General features: G+C 42.7%; 1 protein-coding gene across 1 annotated transcript; it reads left to right on the top strand.

The window, feature by feature from the left end:
- The first annotated feature begins 238 nt into the window (after positions 1-238).
- ADRA1A (adrenoceptor alpha 1A) lies at positions 239-16,616 on the top strand. The gene is made up of 2 exons (XM_010562837.1): positions 239-1,121; positions 16,105-16,616. The coding sequence occupies exons 1-2, from the start codon at positions 239-241 to the stop codon at positions 16,614-16,616; spliced, it is 1,395 nt and encodes a 464-aa protein (XP_010561139.1).
- The last annotated feature ends 462 nt before the right edge of the window (positions 16,617-17,078 follow it).

Here is a 17,078-nt window from a genome sequence, read left to right as displayed (position 1 = left end):
ATGAACAGTGCAATAAAGGTAAAAACTTAGGGAGAAAGGTAGATTTTCTAATATGTTTCTGGATCCTTCTCATTGCTCCTGGTGCTGCACATCTAAGATGTTCTTAAAAACCCTTTTCCTCAGCAAAGCCAGGCACATGTTGCCTGTAGGACCTTCTGAGAACTGATCTCATCACTCTTTCTACCTGAAAAGGGAGTGAAGTACAAGAGCCTCGCATGAACATTATCAGCCACTCACCATGGCTTTCCTCCCTGGAAACTCCTCCGACTGCTCCAACTGCACCAACTCGGTGGGGCCTGTGAACATTTCAAAGGCCATTTTACTAGGTGTTATTCTAGGGGGGCTGATAGTTTTTGGGGTTTTGGGTAATATTCTGGTTATCCTCTCTGTAGCCTGCCACAGACATCTTCAGAGTGTTACCCACTATTATATAATTAACCTGGCTGTAGCTGACCTCCTCTTGACTTCCACTGTCCTGCCCTTCTCAGCTACTATGGAGATTTTGGGCTACTGGGCCTTTGGGAGAATCTTCTGCAACATCTGGGCAGCCGTCGATGTCCTCTGCTGCACTGCTTCCATCATGAGCCTCTGCATCATCTCGATAGACAGATACATCGGGGTGAGCTACCCGCTGAGGTACCCAAGTATAGTGACAGAGAAGAGAGGGCTCCTGGCGTTACTGTGCGTTTGGGCGTTGTCTCTGGTGATATCCATCGGACCTCTTTTTGGCTGGAAGGAACCAGCGCCAGAAGATGAGACCATCTGTCAAATCACCGAGGAGCCTGGCTACGTCTTGTTCTCTGCTCTGGGCTCCTTCTACCTCCCCCTGACGATTATCTTGGTGATGTATTGCCGGGTGTACGTAGTGGCCAAAAGGGAAAACAAAGGTCTGACTTCTGGTCTGAAGACAGAGAGGTCTCGTTCCGAAGAAGTGACCCTACGGATCCATCGTAAAAACGCTCCTGAAGCAAGCGGCTCAGCGTCCAACCCCAAGAGCAAGCATCATTTCTCGGTGCGTCTCCTCAAGTTCTCCAGGGAAAAGAAAGCTGCCAAGACCCTGGGAATAGTTGTGGGATGCTTCGTTCTCTGCTGGCTTCCTTTTTTTGTAGTAATGCCTCTTGGTAAGTAAAGCAAAACCCCCTACATTTTACAGCACCTTCCCTGGAGGGAGGGCCATGTTTGCGCCTGTGTACAATAATGCTGATCAAGAAAGCTCCGAGGGAATAATTTTCTATTGCAAAGCTGTCAAAATCAAAACATTCACCATCACAAAGCAGTGAATGTAAAAAATGAAAGTCTCAAATGAAACAAAACATCTCTGGTGATGAGAAGCATAAAATTCTGAAAATAATGGAAAGGATTTAGTACTCCTTTTTCCGTATAGAAAATACTTTCAGTCTTTCAGAACTAGGACTGTTATTTCTGACCAACTCTGCTATAGGAACAATATCTTTAGATGTGTGTCTTTATACCTAAGTTTGCAGCCAGTTCTTCAGGTGATATAAATAGGTAAAAGGTCAAGATATAAATGCGTTCAGGGTCAAAGTAGCTGTTCACAGACTTGGGGCCAGATCTCCTGCAGTGCTCAGCACCTAATACTTCCCACTTTAAAGAAAAAAAAAAAAAATCAGCTTCCTATCAGGAAATTCACTCTATGAGATACCATACTCCAAATTAAATGAATGTATTTTTTAATTTATCGTATGACCAGTCAGAAGACAGCAGTGAGGATCCTACAAACTAATTTTATACTTCTCTGGCTTGCATCTATTGTGGAAACCCACTGAGCCCACTGGCCAAACACTGGTTTCAACCATCATGCTGAATATGAATATTTATTCACCAGTTGTAATTCTAAAGGGGAGGAAAGTCAGGGATTTGTTCTGCTTTGCTATCACTGAAATATAAAGTAGTAATTAGAATTTTAATTAAACCTTGCTCAGTCACCTTTGATGTGATTTCAGGATTTAGAAGCAGAATACTAATTTCATACCTGTATCTGAGTGTGATGTATGTTGCTCCGCAGCAGCTGTACTAAATATTAGGTTTTGAAACATGGAACCTTGAATCTGTGATTTGCTTAATTGCAGTAGCTTTTCTTAAATATTGAATCTTCCCAAAAAGGCAGAAATGAAATGGAAAGGGTTTATGCTGTACGGGAAAAATAAACTAAGATTGTGTTCAAGTTTGAGCTATTAACAGAACAATGTGTACAATTAAGAAAAAGAAAAACCAGCCTTACCTAAACATGAAAAGAAAGATTTGGGGATTTTCTTTTAATTATTTTTTTTAACCTTATAAAAGCTGTTCTTTTTCAATTAAACTCTACTGCATTTACCAAGATTACCAGGCTGCTTCACAAAAACCTGTCGCTAATGTTGCCATGTGAACAACCCCAAAATACAGAATCTTTTCTGTTGGTCAGTACTGGGAAGTGCTAGAGTAAGAGATGTAGATGTTTCATAACGAGGAGCCCTGAAAGGCCTCTGGCTCGTGCTGTCCAGGATGTCAGCATGTTGGAATGTTGGTTGCAAGACGTCTGAAACATACCCAAAAAGGGTTTGCAAGAACACATTAAACACTTCTTTTTATCTGCAAATGTGGCTGCCCACACAGAGCTGCTGTTAATTAATTTGCTTTGGATTTAAGAAATTTTCTGGACTCAAGAGGGGCTTTGCATCTTTCTTTGATCCCTTATAAGGAAACTTTCTTGAGGTTAGTTCCCTTATCTTCATGGGGTTACTATGTTACTTTTAAAGCATATAGTAAGTCTTTCAGAACCTGTTTGCTACTTTTGTTTAAAGACAAAAAAACTATTAAACAGACAAGTTGCACAAAAAAACACATCTTCAAAAAAACCCCAAGGGAACACATCCTGAGGCAAGCTGTCCCACCCGGAGATGATTGCATATGGCACTCTACATCTATTCTATGTAGAACACTTTCCAAAAGACAGTAACCACTTTCAGATCTATTCTGCAGACAGGTGAAGGTAGGCATAGGGAAGCAAAGTGACCCAGCCAGGATCACGCAGCAGATTAAAGGCAGAAGTCAGACTTTTCAGATGTGCAGAATACTCCGTCGCTGAAATTGTTGGCAACTGTGCAGTTCACAACACAGCCAGCGGGGCAACAAGAACTTTATTGTGCGAAAGACCAGCTCTGCAGCTTTGTGGCCATGGGACAGACCTATACCAGCTCCCATCAGCTGGGCTGCCCTCAGTGAAGGTTGCCCATGAGAGAGACATTCTTAAACGCTTCACAAACCACCTCAGACAACTGGCAGGTGCTGACCACCCTACACAGCAGACATTCCCAAAACATAAGTTTATTTTACTGTCATCTACAGCATCTTCAAGATCCCACATCTATTAACATCAACTCTACCAGCCAAGAACCACTTTAAAACAAGAAACACCAGGCTTGTTAAAACATACGATAAATGGGGGTAGAAACTTTTGGAGTGTAGGTATGGGAAGAGCAAGAGCAATAGGATATCAGGAGGGAGATAAAGGCATGACAACCATATCAGTAGATGCTGCTGAAAATAACTGGACAAACTATTTGAGTATCCCTGCCATAAGACAATATCTTAATTGAAATTGGTGTATAAAGTTGCCATTTGCAATCTGTTTAAGTAATGTCTTTCTTACCTTCTTAGATGGATGGAGTTTCATTCCAGGCAGAGGGTCTGTGCAAAGGCTTTCAGTCCAATAGTCCAATACACCTTCTTCTCACTTGGCTTTGGTGTTTGTGGAGTAAGCCAGGGAATGATAATCCTGTCTCATTAAAAGACCTGAGGTTAAGATTTTTCTTTTTCTCTGCATGCTGGAGTGCAAACCCACCCTTCACAAAACTTCTGTAAAATAAGAGTGTCAAAATAGCTGATTTCCCCTGGAAGAGGTCAGGTTTTCATTTCTGCTTGCGCTTCCTCTCCCTCTTTAGAGGTGACCAGTGGATCTGCTCCTAGTCTCAAAGGTTTCCTGTAAAAATTTCTTTAAACTCAACATGTCTTCACAAACTATGTAACAAAACCTTCCAAGTCAAAGCTCAAGTGTGTCCCAACTGGATCTACAGTCTTTTTATTCACCTAATTAAATCTCAGTTCCTTTCTAGACAAGTAGCTTTCCTAGTGCAATGAGAGGTCCTTTTCTAGGATAGTTTAGGGAAGGTTTAGACTGACCAAAATGCAGGATAAGAGGTAGCAATCAGCACCTAAGAGCCAGCAAGAACTGTGAGGTCTTTTGTCTATGTTCATTAGCCTCTATACAAGACACCTGTTCTTAGCGAGCTCAAATTCTGTCTCTGCTTCACAGTAGTGGAAGTCTGACAGTGTAAAATGCTTTTTATTCTGCAAACCTTCCCTTGAATTGTTATTACCCCCAAAAAAAGCTGTAAACCCATTGCTGAATTAACTTTACCAGGGGAATTCTGCACAGACTCTTCCTGTAAATGTCATTGCCTAATAGCAATCATGTCCAACACTTTAGCCCCAGCATTAGGTTGTAAAGAAAGAAAGATGTCCATGTACATCTACAGCTGTCTGCAATTGCTTCCCAAGCAGAAGATTTTTCAGATATGTCCACCAAACTCTCCTAATTCTACACTGGGCATCCACCTTTTTGTAAGGACAAGTATACAAGGGATATATGCAAGAGAAGAAAGTGTTAATCTTCTGAATAGATTACTTGGCTGTTCAGGAGCTCTGAATACTTTCACTGGCTGCCATTTGTGTAGTACAGGCTGGTGTTTGCTCCAAGTGGACTACAAGAGCATCCTACCTCGTCCATGTAGTCTGTTATTCAGCCCTTCAGAGAAGGTAGCTGGAAAGGATGTTTCCCTGTCCAGTTCAGGGCTATTGCTCTCACTTATCTTCTACACCTGTTGCATCATTTTCTTAATCTTTTATTTCTCTTCTGCAGCACTTAATCACCATATTCCAGACTGCTAACCACTTATAAGTGGCTTGAGCTTCTCCATTTAACATCCCCTCATGTTAATTTACACAGCAAGAATAGCTTTAAATGCTTTTTAGTGCTGGCCTTCACATTTTGGTTACCCCATGCTTGGCTCCTTTCTCAAAATATAACTGCTGTAAAGCACTCCATTCAAATAGGCAGGAGGAGTGCAAGCCAGGTGTCACGAACAGAAGATTACATCCCATGCACTCCTTTACACGAACAAGAATACACAGCTTTACTGAAGGGAATTAAGACCTATGATCTAGCTAAGAGAACTAGCAGGTGATGGAGCTGAATCTTCGTTTTCTACATTAGTCAAAACCTTCTTATCACCAAGTTTCTTTTTTTCAAGTGCACTATAAAGTGAAGCACTGCTTCTCTTCTCAAAGCTCTTTAGGATCTTCTTTGGCATGTTGCCAAAGTTCTTTAAGATCTTGGGGGGGGGAATGCCCTAAAGTAAGCAAGATGGTTTTTTCACATTGGAGCAACCATATTCTCTTAGGCACCAGCAAATAGGGACTACTTGAATCTGAACGAGAAACCTGAGAAGAGGTTCCTAGAGGAACTTGAACGTCAAGGAGCAGCAAGAAAGAGCAGGGCTGCTCCAGGAGGGAGAACAACCCAGGAACAGAGGGTGACAACCGCGCAGGCAGGAGCCATGCCCTCCCCAAAAGTGTACCCCCACCATACCTGAGCAGAAGCAGGCAGCAGTGGCATCTACGATGGGTTCAGCTCACACTCCGGTAATGACCCAACAAACACAAAACAAGAAAACAGAGCAAAAAAAGAACAAGCCTGAGCCTGTCTACATTACTCAAAGAGAGTTAAGGAGTAGAGCCTGACCTTATATGCAGCTCCTAGGCCAGTGGGCAGAGAATTTGTGGGTAGAGGCTACAGATGAGACTTATCTAGGCAATCAGGGCTTGTTGGGCCCTGGCATTCTGCAATAACAGCCTGCCACGCAGCAGGTTTCTTCCTCTTTCTGGTTTTTGTTGCAATTGCTAGAAAGAAATATACAGAGCAAGAAGAGTCCAGAAATTCAGTGCACACCTGTAGTCATGTAAGCTCATCCTCAACATCACTTTGGAAAGTGGTGCCAACTGACAGAGCAGACCTTTTCCTGTACCTGGAAGACACTTAATGGGTTGCTCTGGGAATTTTTCAGAAGATTTATTTTCAATAACATAGGTGACAGTGTTTGGAGGTTGTTTTGAGGTGAAACATGCACAGAACCGATAGAAAAAAGAAAAAGTGCTTGGATATTACAAAAATGGTCCTAAGCTGGGATTGATGGTTCATCTTAAACTCGCAGAAGCAAATAAACTTGCAGAGCTTTGTTTGTTGTCCACTTTCTGTGACAAGCGAGCTTAAATCTATCTGGTTGTAGATGTTGTGTTCAGAAGCAGAAAGAAGGAAAAAGGGAAAGTCTGAGCCAGGATGTCACAGGGGAAAAAACAATCCAGACTACTAAACTGGGCAAGGAGAGGAAAGCTTTTAGCATTTGTCAATCATTCTCATGATGAAGAGAGCAGAAAAGAGGATACGCTGGAGGGTATTTATATTTGTAGTAGAGTACTAAATTAGTCTTGTGAGCTGATACAAACACTGTCAAGGGAATCCTCTAATCCTGTCTACGTGCCTGTCTGCAGCTGGTTTCTAATTACTATTTTGTGTTTGGGTGTTTTTTTAAATGGAGTCAAAGAGAATGACTCTCTACTTTCATTAGAGGTAAACCAGAAAAATAAAATGCATTTTTCTGCCTCTACCATTGATGCAATTTCTCAGGAGGTCACAAGGTGAGGAGTAGGAACGTGCACCGATGCCTGGAGGTTGGTGGATTTATCCCTGTATTTTCCTGGGAGGTTTGCATTTGTTGTCTATATCTTCACTTATTATATGTTTTAATGAGGTGGCTGATTTAACTATCACACCTTGCTTGGGCTCCAGAGGCCTGAGTTCATACCCAGTCTACTCAGCTGGAAATGGGAAACTTATTTTTGGAAGTCAAAGATGGCCAGACATGACAGAAAAGATGCAGTTATTTGTATGTTATCAGATCCAGCAATTCATCTACCTTAATCACGCTGCTAAGGCATGATTGACCTGTCCTCCTCTAGGTTGCAATGCTGGGATGACACGAAGCTTCCATTTTTTCTATTAGGGTACAGTATTTCCCAAAGGCTGTGCTTCAGGGACCCATCTGATCTCTGGTACCAGTGCAAAACATATCAGGTGTAGCTTTATGGCCTCTTGCTCTTTTCATGATCATCTGAGTCTCGATTCAATGTGTTCTCCTGGCAGAACCTGTTCAGATCAACTCCCACGGTTTCTGCATAAGCCACCCTGGGTCCTGCCCACTTACCGTCAAAGTAATTGGTCTTTGGACCATGTTCCTTTGTCACTGTGAGCCAGAATATGACAGAGTTGGATCAGGGAAGTAAAGGCAGGGTCTCTGCTTCACCCATGCCTTGTCACAGCAGTAGTTCAAAGACCTGCTACTGTCTTGAAGTTTATACCCTGCAATCCACTCTGTTCCCTACCTACTGACTCCTTCAGACAGCAGGGTTCTAATGAGCAAAATCTGGGAACACCATTTCAGAGGAACACCCAGGCTCCAACTGCTGTGAGATTCTGAGAGCAGTTTAAATACGTTTTTTAGGGTCTTTTGGGGCCATAAAAAGGCAGTGCTTGGGATTCATCCATCCCTCATAGTTTAAGCAGCTGTACAACGGGATCTGCCGCAGTGTGAGATTCAGCAGTGAGCTGGGATCTCTCAGTAACAGGTTAACTGTGGGTGCTGAACAGAAAGTCACCAATTTCCTGCAGAACTGAGACAATTTTCATTGATGATACTGAAGCAATGGGTAGTATTGTGTTATCCTGTGAAGGCAGTGTGAAAGAGAAGGTGTTGACGTGATGGGAGGGTAAATAAGTTTCCTGATGGGGAAAATAAGGAAGAGAAAGCAGAAGTTTTCCTGGGAAGCAGAACTGTGTGGAATTGCACCAGCCTTCCAGGGAATCACCATACTGGTGGTATTTCCCCGTACAGAAGGTAAATAGCTTAACTCCTTTGTATGAATCACCTCTTTTCTTCTTTAGAATTGGATAGATGGTCTCAGAGTAGTAAATATAAGCACAGGACCCTCCCTCCCTCCTACCCCTTTACTTGGAGGGCAGAGAGTAAGGCAAGCAGCCCATGCACTCCCTTGACATGGTCATGGCTGGGTTGTCCAAATATTCAGAGAAACAAGGATCTGAATCCTTTTTCTTTTCATTGTTCAGCTGATAATAACATAATAAAATAAAATGAATAAAAGCTGTGACAACCTAACCCTCAACATAGTTTTCATATCAGAAAATGCTGAACTTCAGCTGTGGAGGAAATATTCAGAGCTAGATTCCCCACATTAGTATTTCAGTGTGTTCCCTCAGTGGCAGAAAGGTGAAAAAAAAAAACCAAACCAGAAGCCCCAGCTCATTCTCTGGAGCACAGGTCAGGGAGAAGAAGGGTGTTTACACTCCTTGAGTCATGGAACACAAGTCCATGTGTGTGTGAAGCCATTGAATGGGGAGAAAATAAGCCACGAAGATAAACAGCCAAGATATTTCCTTGGCAAGGTTGGGGTTTTTTGCTAATCGCAAGGGGCGTTTTTCATAAACACAGGCTGGGAAGGCTTTGTTGGTCTAGGTTGATAATTCGGCTACACTGAAGCCAATGGCAAAGATCCCACTGCCATCCCTGTGGCCAACATTTCTCCACCGTTACCGAGTCCCGAAACGTTGTGTCCCACTGACTCATAACACAGCAAAGCAGCGGAAGGAATTAGCGATATTAATAGCCATTTAAACTGAAAACAAGGGAGACAAAGCGGAGTCAGTTGTGCTATGTTTTGTGATTCACATCTACGGCAATCCTGCATGCACTACCTGTCAGAGGAGGTTTGTCCTTGTCTTCAAAATGTTCCTGCTTTGTGTAGTCACCACTTTCAAGTCCCTGGAGTAAAAGAACCAAGAGTGTAATTTTTCACTCACTCTCAAATGTCATGGTGCAATTTAGGATCTTGGTGATTGAAAGGAGATGAGTGATTCTCCCACCCCACCCAGCAAATGTCAGGATTTGTCTTCAATTTGGATACATAAGGGAGAGATACTCAGCTTTTGCTGAAGAAGGTAATTCCTGTATTGCTAACGCCAAGGAGTCCAAAATCACGACTGACAACTGCGTAGTGACAAACTCGTGAGAAAGGCTGAGATAGACTCATCTTTTCAAACTATTCTCTGAACCACCCGCTTGGTGGGGGGGTTTAATTTTTAAAGGAAAGCTAAGATTTTGTTGTAAGTGCATGACTCTGGAGCGAGGGCTTTGGGACGAATATCAAATATCTTAAAAATGTGAGCAACAAGATCCAGAATCATTCCACTGCAGTAACAGCACAGGAGCTGGAATGTCAATGACAATGAAATTGATTTGTAAAACTATGTGATTATTTGGGTTTACATGGCTAACAAAACCTCAGTTTACCTTCCCATGGTTTTTTATCGGCTTTCTAAATCTGCAGCTGCCCACAGCGAATCTGGAAATAGTTGCTTGCTGGGATGTTTGCTCTTTGCCAGAAATATCATCCATCGTAAGTGGGTACAATATGAAACAGAGCATAAATTAGGCCTGAAAAAATCCAAATAATAAGAGCACTGTTCCCAGACTGACCCATTCCTATTGCCTGTCCTTTCCACTCTTACCTGTGTCCAAACGCCCGCACCCTCCTGGTGCCCCAGAGATCAGAACTCAGGCCCTTGTGAAGAGAAACAAACTCTCGCTCCTCCTTCTACATGTGTTTATTATGGGTCAGGGATACCTCGGCACAAAGTTACTCTCATTTTCCCCCTGAATCAGCCACAATATTCCAGGCCCTGGGACAGGCACAGCTGTAAATGTGCAAGACTTGCCAGATGAAGGCTTTTACCCTTCCTCACATCTATGAACCGCAGTTCTGCATTTGTTGCATTAATTTGATTGCACAAAACCCAGAAGCGTTTTCTACTGTTCAAGGGTTCTTCGATCCCATTTTTTGTTCCCACAGAAAATACTTTCCATAAGGGAGCAGCAGGGTGAGACGTGCTGGGAGAGCATATATGTCCAGAGTGCAGCTGTTGTATGTCTGCAGCAATACATATACACATATATATAAATACACTTTCCAGAAGGTGGTTTGACCCAAGATGCAGTATGGAATGCCAGTCTCATGGAGTAAAGTTCAGTGCTAACATTGAGCTTGGGAACACAAGATGTAACACATTTATCAACGTTTGTAGAGCAGATTGCCTCATGAGAGATCTGAGGTGCCCCTGGTACAGAGTTAATCTGTGTGGGGACATCAGTGCTCCTCTGCGATTCATCCTCCAGGTCTTTAGGGCAATTGCTCTGGAATAGCTGCTGACCTCTAACTTGACCCTTTAGGGCAGATCCCAGGACCTGAGTTTTAAGCTTTGCCTCCCTGTAAACCAGACCCCTCTCCCTGTTTCCAGTTTGCCGTGAGTACAGAGGCGTATTTCCTATACGCCAGAGGCAAGAGATGCTAGGATTTTTGTTTGACTTCTGGGCAAGGTTTAAAAGGGGTACTTCTCCTGATTCCCTAGGACGCTTCAAGCCCTGAGAACAAAACACTAACAAATACAGTTTGGTTTGCTGCCCACAAGGTGCACAGGCACTGCTGTCGTCTCCCGAGTAGACTCTGCAGCTGCTGCCTTCTAGTACTGCAGGCAGCTACTCATCGCGAGCTCCAAACACACGGGCATGACTGCTTTGCAGGTTATTGCTGGTCTCTCATCACACATGGGTACAGCCCTGATCTCACCCGTGCACCAGTGTCACCATACAGCCCCGCCTGCCTGTTCCCGTGCTCGGACTCAATCACCAGATTTGTACCATACAATATAAAAAGGGGAAAAGAGTGCCCAACCTAAACAGAGCTGCACGATTTAGTAGCGGGAGATGGATTTTAACACCACTGTGGGTCTACAGGTCACAAAAATGTATGAGATCTTATTCCCGTGGTGCTGACAGAGACAATACAGGGTAAACAAATAACACAAGCTTCCGCAGTCTGGCAGCTTCTAAATCCCTCTTTGCTGCCCATCAGTGAAACGATGCGCAACATCAGTACTGGTTTTTAAACAACCTATAATCAAGCAGCTCTCTAACTTCTGACAAATGACAAAGTCAAATTACATCTTTGTGACTGAATTGGCACTTACTCACCAGGAGGTACATGGAAAACTTATCTCTCAGATCTGGAGAAACTTTGAGTTGACAAACAGGGAAATAAATGATGAGGGAAGGGAATGCAGTCCTGACATTTCAGGGGTGAGTGATGAAATACTTAATGGCGAAGGATCTCAGGAGGCTAATAGTACATTTTATTTTATTTAATTTTCTTATAACAAGCAATTGAATTGTGCTACTGACACTTGAGAGTCCTCAACCTTTTGAAAACAAAGCAGGAATTCAAATGTTGTTTAGTCAGTCTACAATTCAAAGGCATTAAAAGATCAGTTAAATTTTCTTTACTGTTCCTCCAGCACAGACTGCTGTTCATATAAGATGAAGCCTCTAAACTGTAATCAGTTTTGCAACTATTTACCATTTTATTCCTGACAGGGTCCTGGGGAAGAATTTAAGGCCTGTGAATAGGATAGAGAATTAGTTTTAAGAAAGAAAACTTCTCACTTCTCAACTGCTGCTCACTGTCCAGCTCTATTAGAGGATACCTGGATGGCAGCACTTTATTAATCTATGATTACACCTAGCCTAGAGTGAGGGAATTGGAAAAGCTTGCTCTGGCAAATTAGGTGCTATAATAATTCTTTTTTCTCAGTCTTGGCTGCTAGTAGGCAAGTGCCCAAACCCGAGTGGACACTAATTGGCAGCTAATTGCCGAGTGGTCAAGGATTGACTGGACACGGACTCTGAACTGCTTGCCCCACTTCCACCTGGGTTCTGTCCTGCCTCGCTGCTACGTAGGAAACAGTCCGTCTTATAACGTATACCTTAGAGAAGAGAGAATTCACCACTCCGCTTCGTTGTTTAATCTCATGGTTAATTAAGGTCCTTGTTTAAAAAAAAACCACAAAACCTATGTTTTATTTCTACTTTGAACTCTTCTGACCTGAGCTGCCAGCCACTGCCCGTTTCAATGTTTCAGCACACTGAACAAAACACTTATCCCCAGGCTTAGCAGCACTGTTTGAAAATTACTCCTGCTTGCTACTAGATACATCAACCACTGATATTAATCGTGACAGCAACATCACTGAATATTAAAGGCCTGGAATAAAAGAATACATTCTTAGTATTCTGTGGGGAGGAACACGATTCCTCACTGACTTGGAGAATATGCTGTTTTTCCCCTTTTGCCAAATACTCAGGTAGCCAACAGAAAAGATTAGGGCAAGTTTCTGAACTACAGAGCTAACCAGGTGTCTGCAATAGAAGGGCATTGCTTTCTGCGGCCCTTTGTATCGGACATCACGCTTCTATAGAGGCACTAAGCAAATGCTGACATGTCAATAGTTCCTCACAGCAGTCCTGCAACACACAGGAGGATTTTGCTCATTAGACACAGAAGATGCAGGAGGTGAAATATTTTTTTGCACCCTACACAATAATTCAACGCCTCAAAGTTTAAACATGCTGATCTTGATTTATATTGCTCTGGAAGTTGAATAAGCTGTCAGCATAAGTAAGAAGAGGGTCCAAATTATTTCTACTTTGATTTTACATCTAGCTCTGTTACATATTAGGTGCATTGACCCAATGGTCAGTTCCAACCTCAGCCCTTTCAAGATGCTGCTGACAATATTTCTTCCTATTGACTTTTGTACTGTTTCATTCACAGGACAACACACAGTTATAGGAGCCTGGAGACAGAGCTTTAGCTGGTCTAAACTTATGAAACATCACTGACTGGCACAACCAAATGCACAGCAGAGCAAAGCTACTGTCCTAAAGCCCAAGTTGTATCCACCACTGGAAAGAAAGTGTTAAAGACAGCATGTGATGGGGTCTACAGACAGCAAAGTTCGTATGCTGTTAAAGATACTTCATTTTGTTTTCCCTGTGTGTTGTTCCAAGGCAATAAGTCTCTACGCTGATGAACCAAAAAAGGTTACATTAATAAATTAGCATGCAGATCCCCACCCCAAAAAAAGAGCAAGAGACAGACTCTGACACTGGCTATTTTCTATTTTTAACAGACTTTGGCAAGGCACTAGCATTCCATTTAGAGTGAGCCAGAAGTTGCAGCAAACAGGAATTGTTATTGTTTACCCATTTTTACACTCAGCCTCACACAGCTGATTCCCTAAACCGAGATTCATTTCACCTTTTGTCTTAACACCAAACGGGAAAGCGGTAGATATGGTGCAATTCAATGAGGAGATAAAAGAAAAAATTGAGCATGATTTGGGCATTTAGAAGCCTTTCATTATTTTTCATCTGCCAATGACTTCAGCCAGAAAGTTCTTGCAGAACGTTATTTAGTTGTTTTTCACTAAAGGAAAGCAGCATTAATTTGCTGAGAAAAAATTCTAGGTCGCGGATATGCCTGCTCACTCATGCTTAACTGCAAAGCAGCATTTGCTTTCTTTAGCACAACATTTTTGGTCTTAAATCTGGTTGAGAGTGAAACTGCTCTACCTAGCTAGCTTGGAGCAGCGCCGAAGCAAGCACGGAGGCAGCGAGAGTCATGCTTGGTGCCCAGGTTGTAACTGGGGTTGGAATCGGAGGTTCAGCGGCTCCAACACAAAGAGCAAGATCCTGCGGCGTGTTCTGCGCTGCCTTTGGGTGTCCTGACTCAGCCTCACCTCTCTGCTGCTCCGCCGTACACTGGACGGCCCGGATCTTAGGGGACCTCTCCCAGATCAGACGGCCCAGACCTGTCCCAAATCAGAGGGAACGGGAAGGCTCCTCACCCTCCCACGTCTCCCATTTCTCCCCTGGCAGCGGCGCGTCCTCTGCGCCCGCCGGCTCCTCTCGGAGGGTGGGAGCTGGTGCCACGGCGAGAAGGCATCGCTTCGCATTTCACAGCGGAGCTGGTGTTCAGCAGAACGAGCAGGTCGTTAATCACACCACGCTGTTGGTGTCTCTGGTTCGGGCAGTATTTTGACACCTTCTCACACCGGCAAAACCACCCTGAGAATTCCTCTCCGGCTTTTGCCGCTTGAAAGCATTTGCTGCACTTGGTGTAGCTTTGTTTGACAAAGATGGGAAGAAAAAAAGAGTCAAACCAAAGTTCAGCAACTCTCAGAATTAAATTAGAACACCCTCTGATTGCATTATTAGCTTTTCCTAAGTCAGGGGAGGTCCAACAAACAGATCGATCCCTGTAAAGCTTAGGAGCTGCTTAGAGACGTAGTTGAACTGCAGAGGCTGACAAACGCATCGATGCCTAAATCTTCCACAGTATTTTTTTCAACATGCACAAGCTTACAATGTGTCCGGGGGGAAGCAGGAAGACAAGCATTTGTCAGTGTTGAAAGTTCTGTTGATTATAAACTTGACTATAAAGTCCAAAAGAAGCCAATTATGTTTTCTGAGAAATTATTTTTCTTCCTGTGCCCAAAGTAATTACTGACATTGGTATGATAGAACCACTTTTCCCCCCTTTCTTTTAAAGGAGGCAAGAAACAGCCTTTCGCCTTGACAACATATGGCAAATATTTTTCTCTTTCTCTGGTTTTACATTCATTTTACAAAATTGGTCTTAGAAGTGCTGTTATCACTTATTCCCACCCCCGCATCACACAGAGTTTAGTTTTCTGCTTCACTCACTTTCAGACAATATTGGTTTTACTCCTAAGCAAAGAGAAGTACCAAATAGGAGAATTACAGGATCTTGTTACAACGGCCATTTTCCAGTGTCATTCAAGAAAAGCAACAAGTTTCTAAACAATTCTCCATAAGCAGCATTGTTGACTCTTTGATATCTTTAAATATGTCTCTATAGCTTTATAATAACATCTCCCCATGAGTAAATCTCTAAAGCATTTACTGACATCCTATTCAAATCATTTAAAGTTAAAAACTTGCTTGTACAAGCAGTAAGTAGCTCAAGTTGTAGTTAAACAAAAAAACAAAGCTTTGGCATTAGGAAAAATGTTGCCAAGATTTTAAAGCAGCAGATAACTCATAATTAAATCCTATGTTATCGTATATCATAATGTATTTTTTAAAAACGGTATTAGCAATGCTATTTAATTTTCAATTCACATGGTCACTTCTAGCTGGCTGTTGTTGTGCCAAGACATTGAGGACTAATGAATGCACAGTTTATGATTCTGTCACTGATACGCTGAATAAGCTTTGTCAAAAGATTCCAAATTTTCTGAATGTTATCCTGCCTTCTATAGGATAAAAAGCCCCATAGTCCTTTCCTTACTAAGGAGCCATCTAAGTTCTTGCTCTTTGAATCATCTCCGAGAGGTAAACTTGCAAGTATATAAGGTGCGTATATATAAATATCTCATGGCTGCCCATGAAACACTCTCCAGTGTTCCTTGAAGTAGGAAGGAACCTTTCCTTTAACTTCTCTGAATTTTAGATGCATTCTATGAGACAGAAAAATGTGGATAGTTAGTTTTTCTAAAGGTTTCAAGGGAAAATGAGTACCCAATACTTTGTCATTTTGAAGACTTTTAGCTGGAAGGCAGTCAACTCAGCAATCCTACTTTTCACTTACTCTGACTTCTGAAATGGTGTGATTGTCTTGCCATTTGAAACCCCTTTTGATGACCTCCTAGATATGACTGTTATTTGGCTAGCTAATCTTGAATTAGAAGTCCCAGAGTAAGCAATTTTCCTCTATTACTTGATATCCATCCTCCTGCTTGCCTCTCTGGCTGTAAATGGGAATACAACGCTTGTATTATAAAGCAGATGTCTTGAATTGATTTCTGATAGAACATCCATGTAATTGTATGACACCATATATTCTGAAAGACTTGTTCCTGCAGGAATTGGGCTTCGAGTCATAAATTTTCCAAGACAGAACAGAATCTTATTTATTTTTTCCAGTGTTTCAGTTTCTTTGGTTACCTGTAATTTCTCACTGCCTCTGCCTTAACACTCTGTGTATTTTCTATTTTAGGCTCCTTCTTTCCTGCAATCAAACCCCCGGACACGCTTTTTAAAATAACGTTTTGGCTTGGATATTTAAACAGCTGCATCAACCCCATAATCTATCCGTGCTCAAGTCAAGAGTTTAAGAAAGCATTCCAAAACGTCCTGAGAGTCCAGTGCCTCCCAAGGAAGCAAGCAGCAAAGAAGCAATCCCCAAGTTTCAACCTCAACCATCCCACTAGCCAAAGCATGGAGAGCAGCAAAGGTGTGGTCCGTATCCCTGTCGGTTCGGGAGAAACCTTTTATAAGATTTCCAAGTCGGATGGGGTCTGCGAATGGAAGATATTCTCCGCTGTGCAAAGCATGCCTGCAAAAAATGCAGTTTCTAAAGACTGTACTGCTGCCAAAGCGAAAAGTAAAGGTTTCCTCCAGGAATGCTGCTGTGCAGGCACTTCGGGGAACCTCGCCCATGAAAACTGTAAAGTGCCAACCATCAAAATACACACCATCTCCCTCAGTGAAAACGGGGAGGACGTCTAAAGGACTGAATGTGCCTAGCAGCACAGGCTGGCAAACTCGTGGCTCTGCTAATGGGATGTTGCTCTTTTTATCGGGAAGTAGAAGTAGATGCTCCAACAGTTGGAAGGATCCAGGTGAAACAAACAGCATACTGTAAATCCGCGCCAAATCTTTTGAGGAGTGATGTCTTTGAGTGCTGGTAGCCTGAACGAAGCCCCTTAAAGACAATGAACAGCTTCAGTGGATGGTGAGCACCCTGCGGTCTTCCGAGCGACTGGCCTCTGCAAGTCATTTGCCTGACATTTAAAGGCTTTCTTTTTCACTGTATTCCCCTGTTTCAAATTTCCTACTGCTCTGATTTAGGTGCAATGGGGGAGAAAGAGCAAACTACAAAGACCCCGTGCTGATTTCAGCATGGATACCTTCAGACAGCTCCACATTTAGAGCCATTTTGTGATTCTGCCCCCCCCAAAAAAAGCTAAA

Source organism: Haliaeetus leucocephalus, unplaced genomic scaffold (genome assembly GCF_000737465.1).
Source record: "Haliaeetus leucocephalus isolate CR32 unplaced genomic scaffold, Haliaeetus_leucocephalus-4.0 Scaffold162, whole genome shotgun sequence".
Classification (NCBI taxonomy): Eukaryota; Metazoa; Chordata; class Aves; order Accipitriformes; family Accipitridae; genus Haliaeetus; species Haliaeetus leucocephalus.
This window is presented reverse-complemented; position numbering and strand designations above follow the sequence as displayed.

Coding starts and splice junctions, on each gene's coding strand:
- ADRA1A (XM_010562837.1), top strand. CDS start 239: ATGGCTTTCCTCCCTGGAAACTCCTCCGACTGCTCCAACTGCACCAAC. Junction 1,122..16,104: donor TTTTGTAGTAATGCCTCTTG/GTAAGTAAAGCA, acceptor TTTCTATTTTAG/GCTCCTTCTTTCCTGCAATC.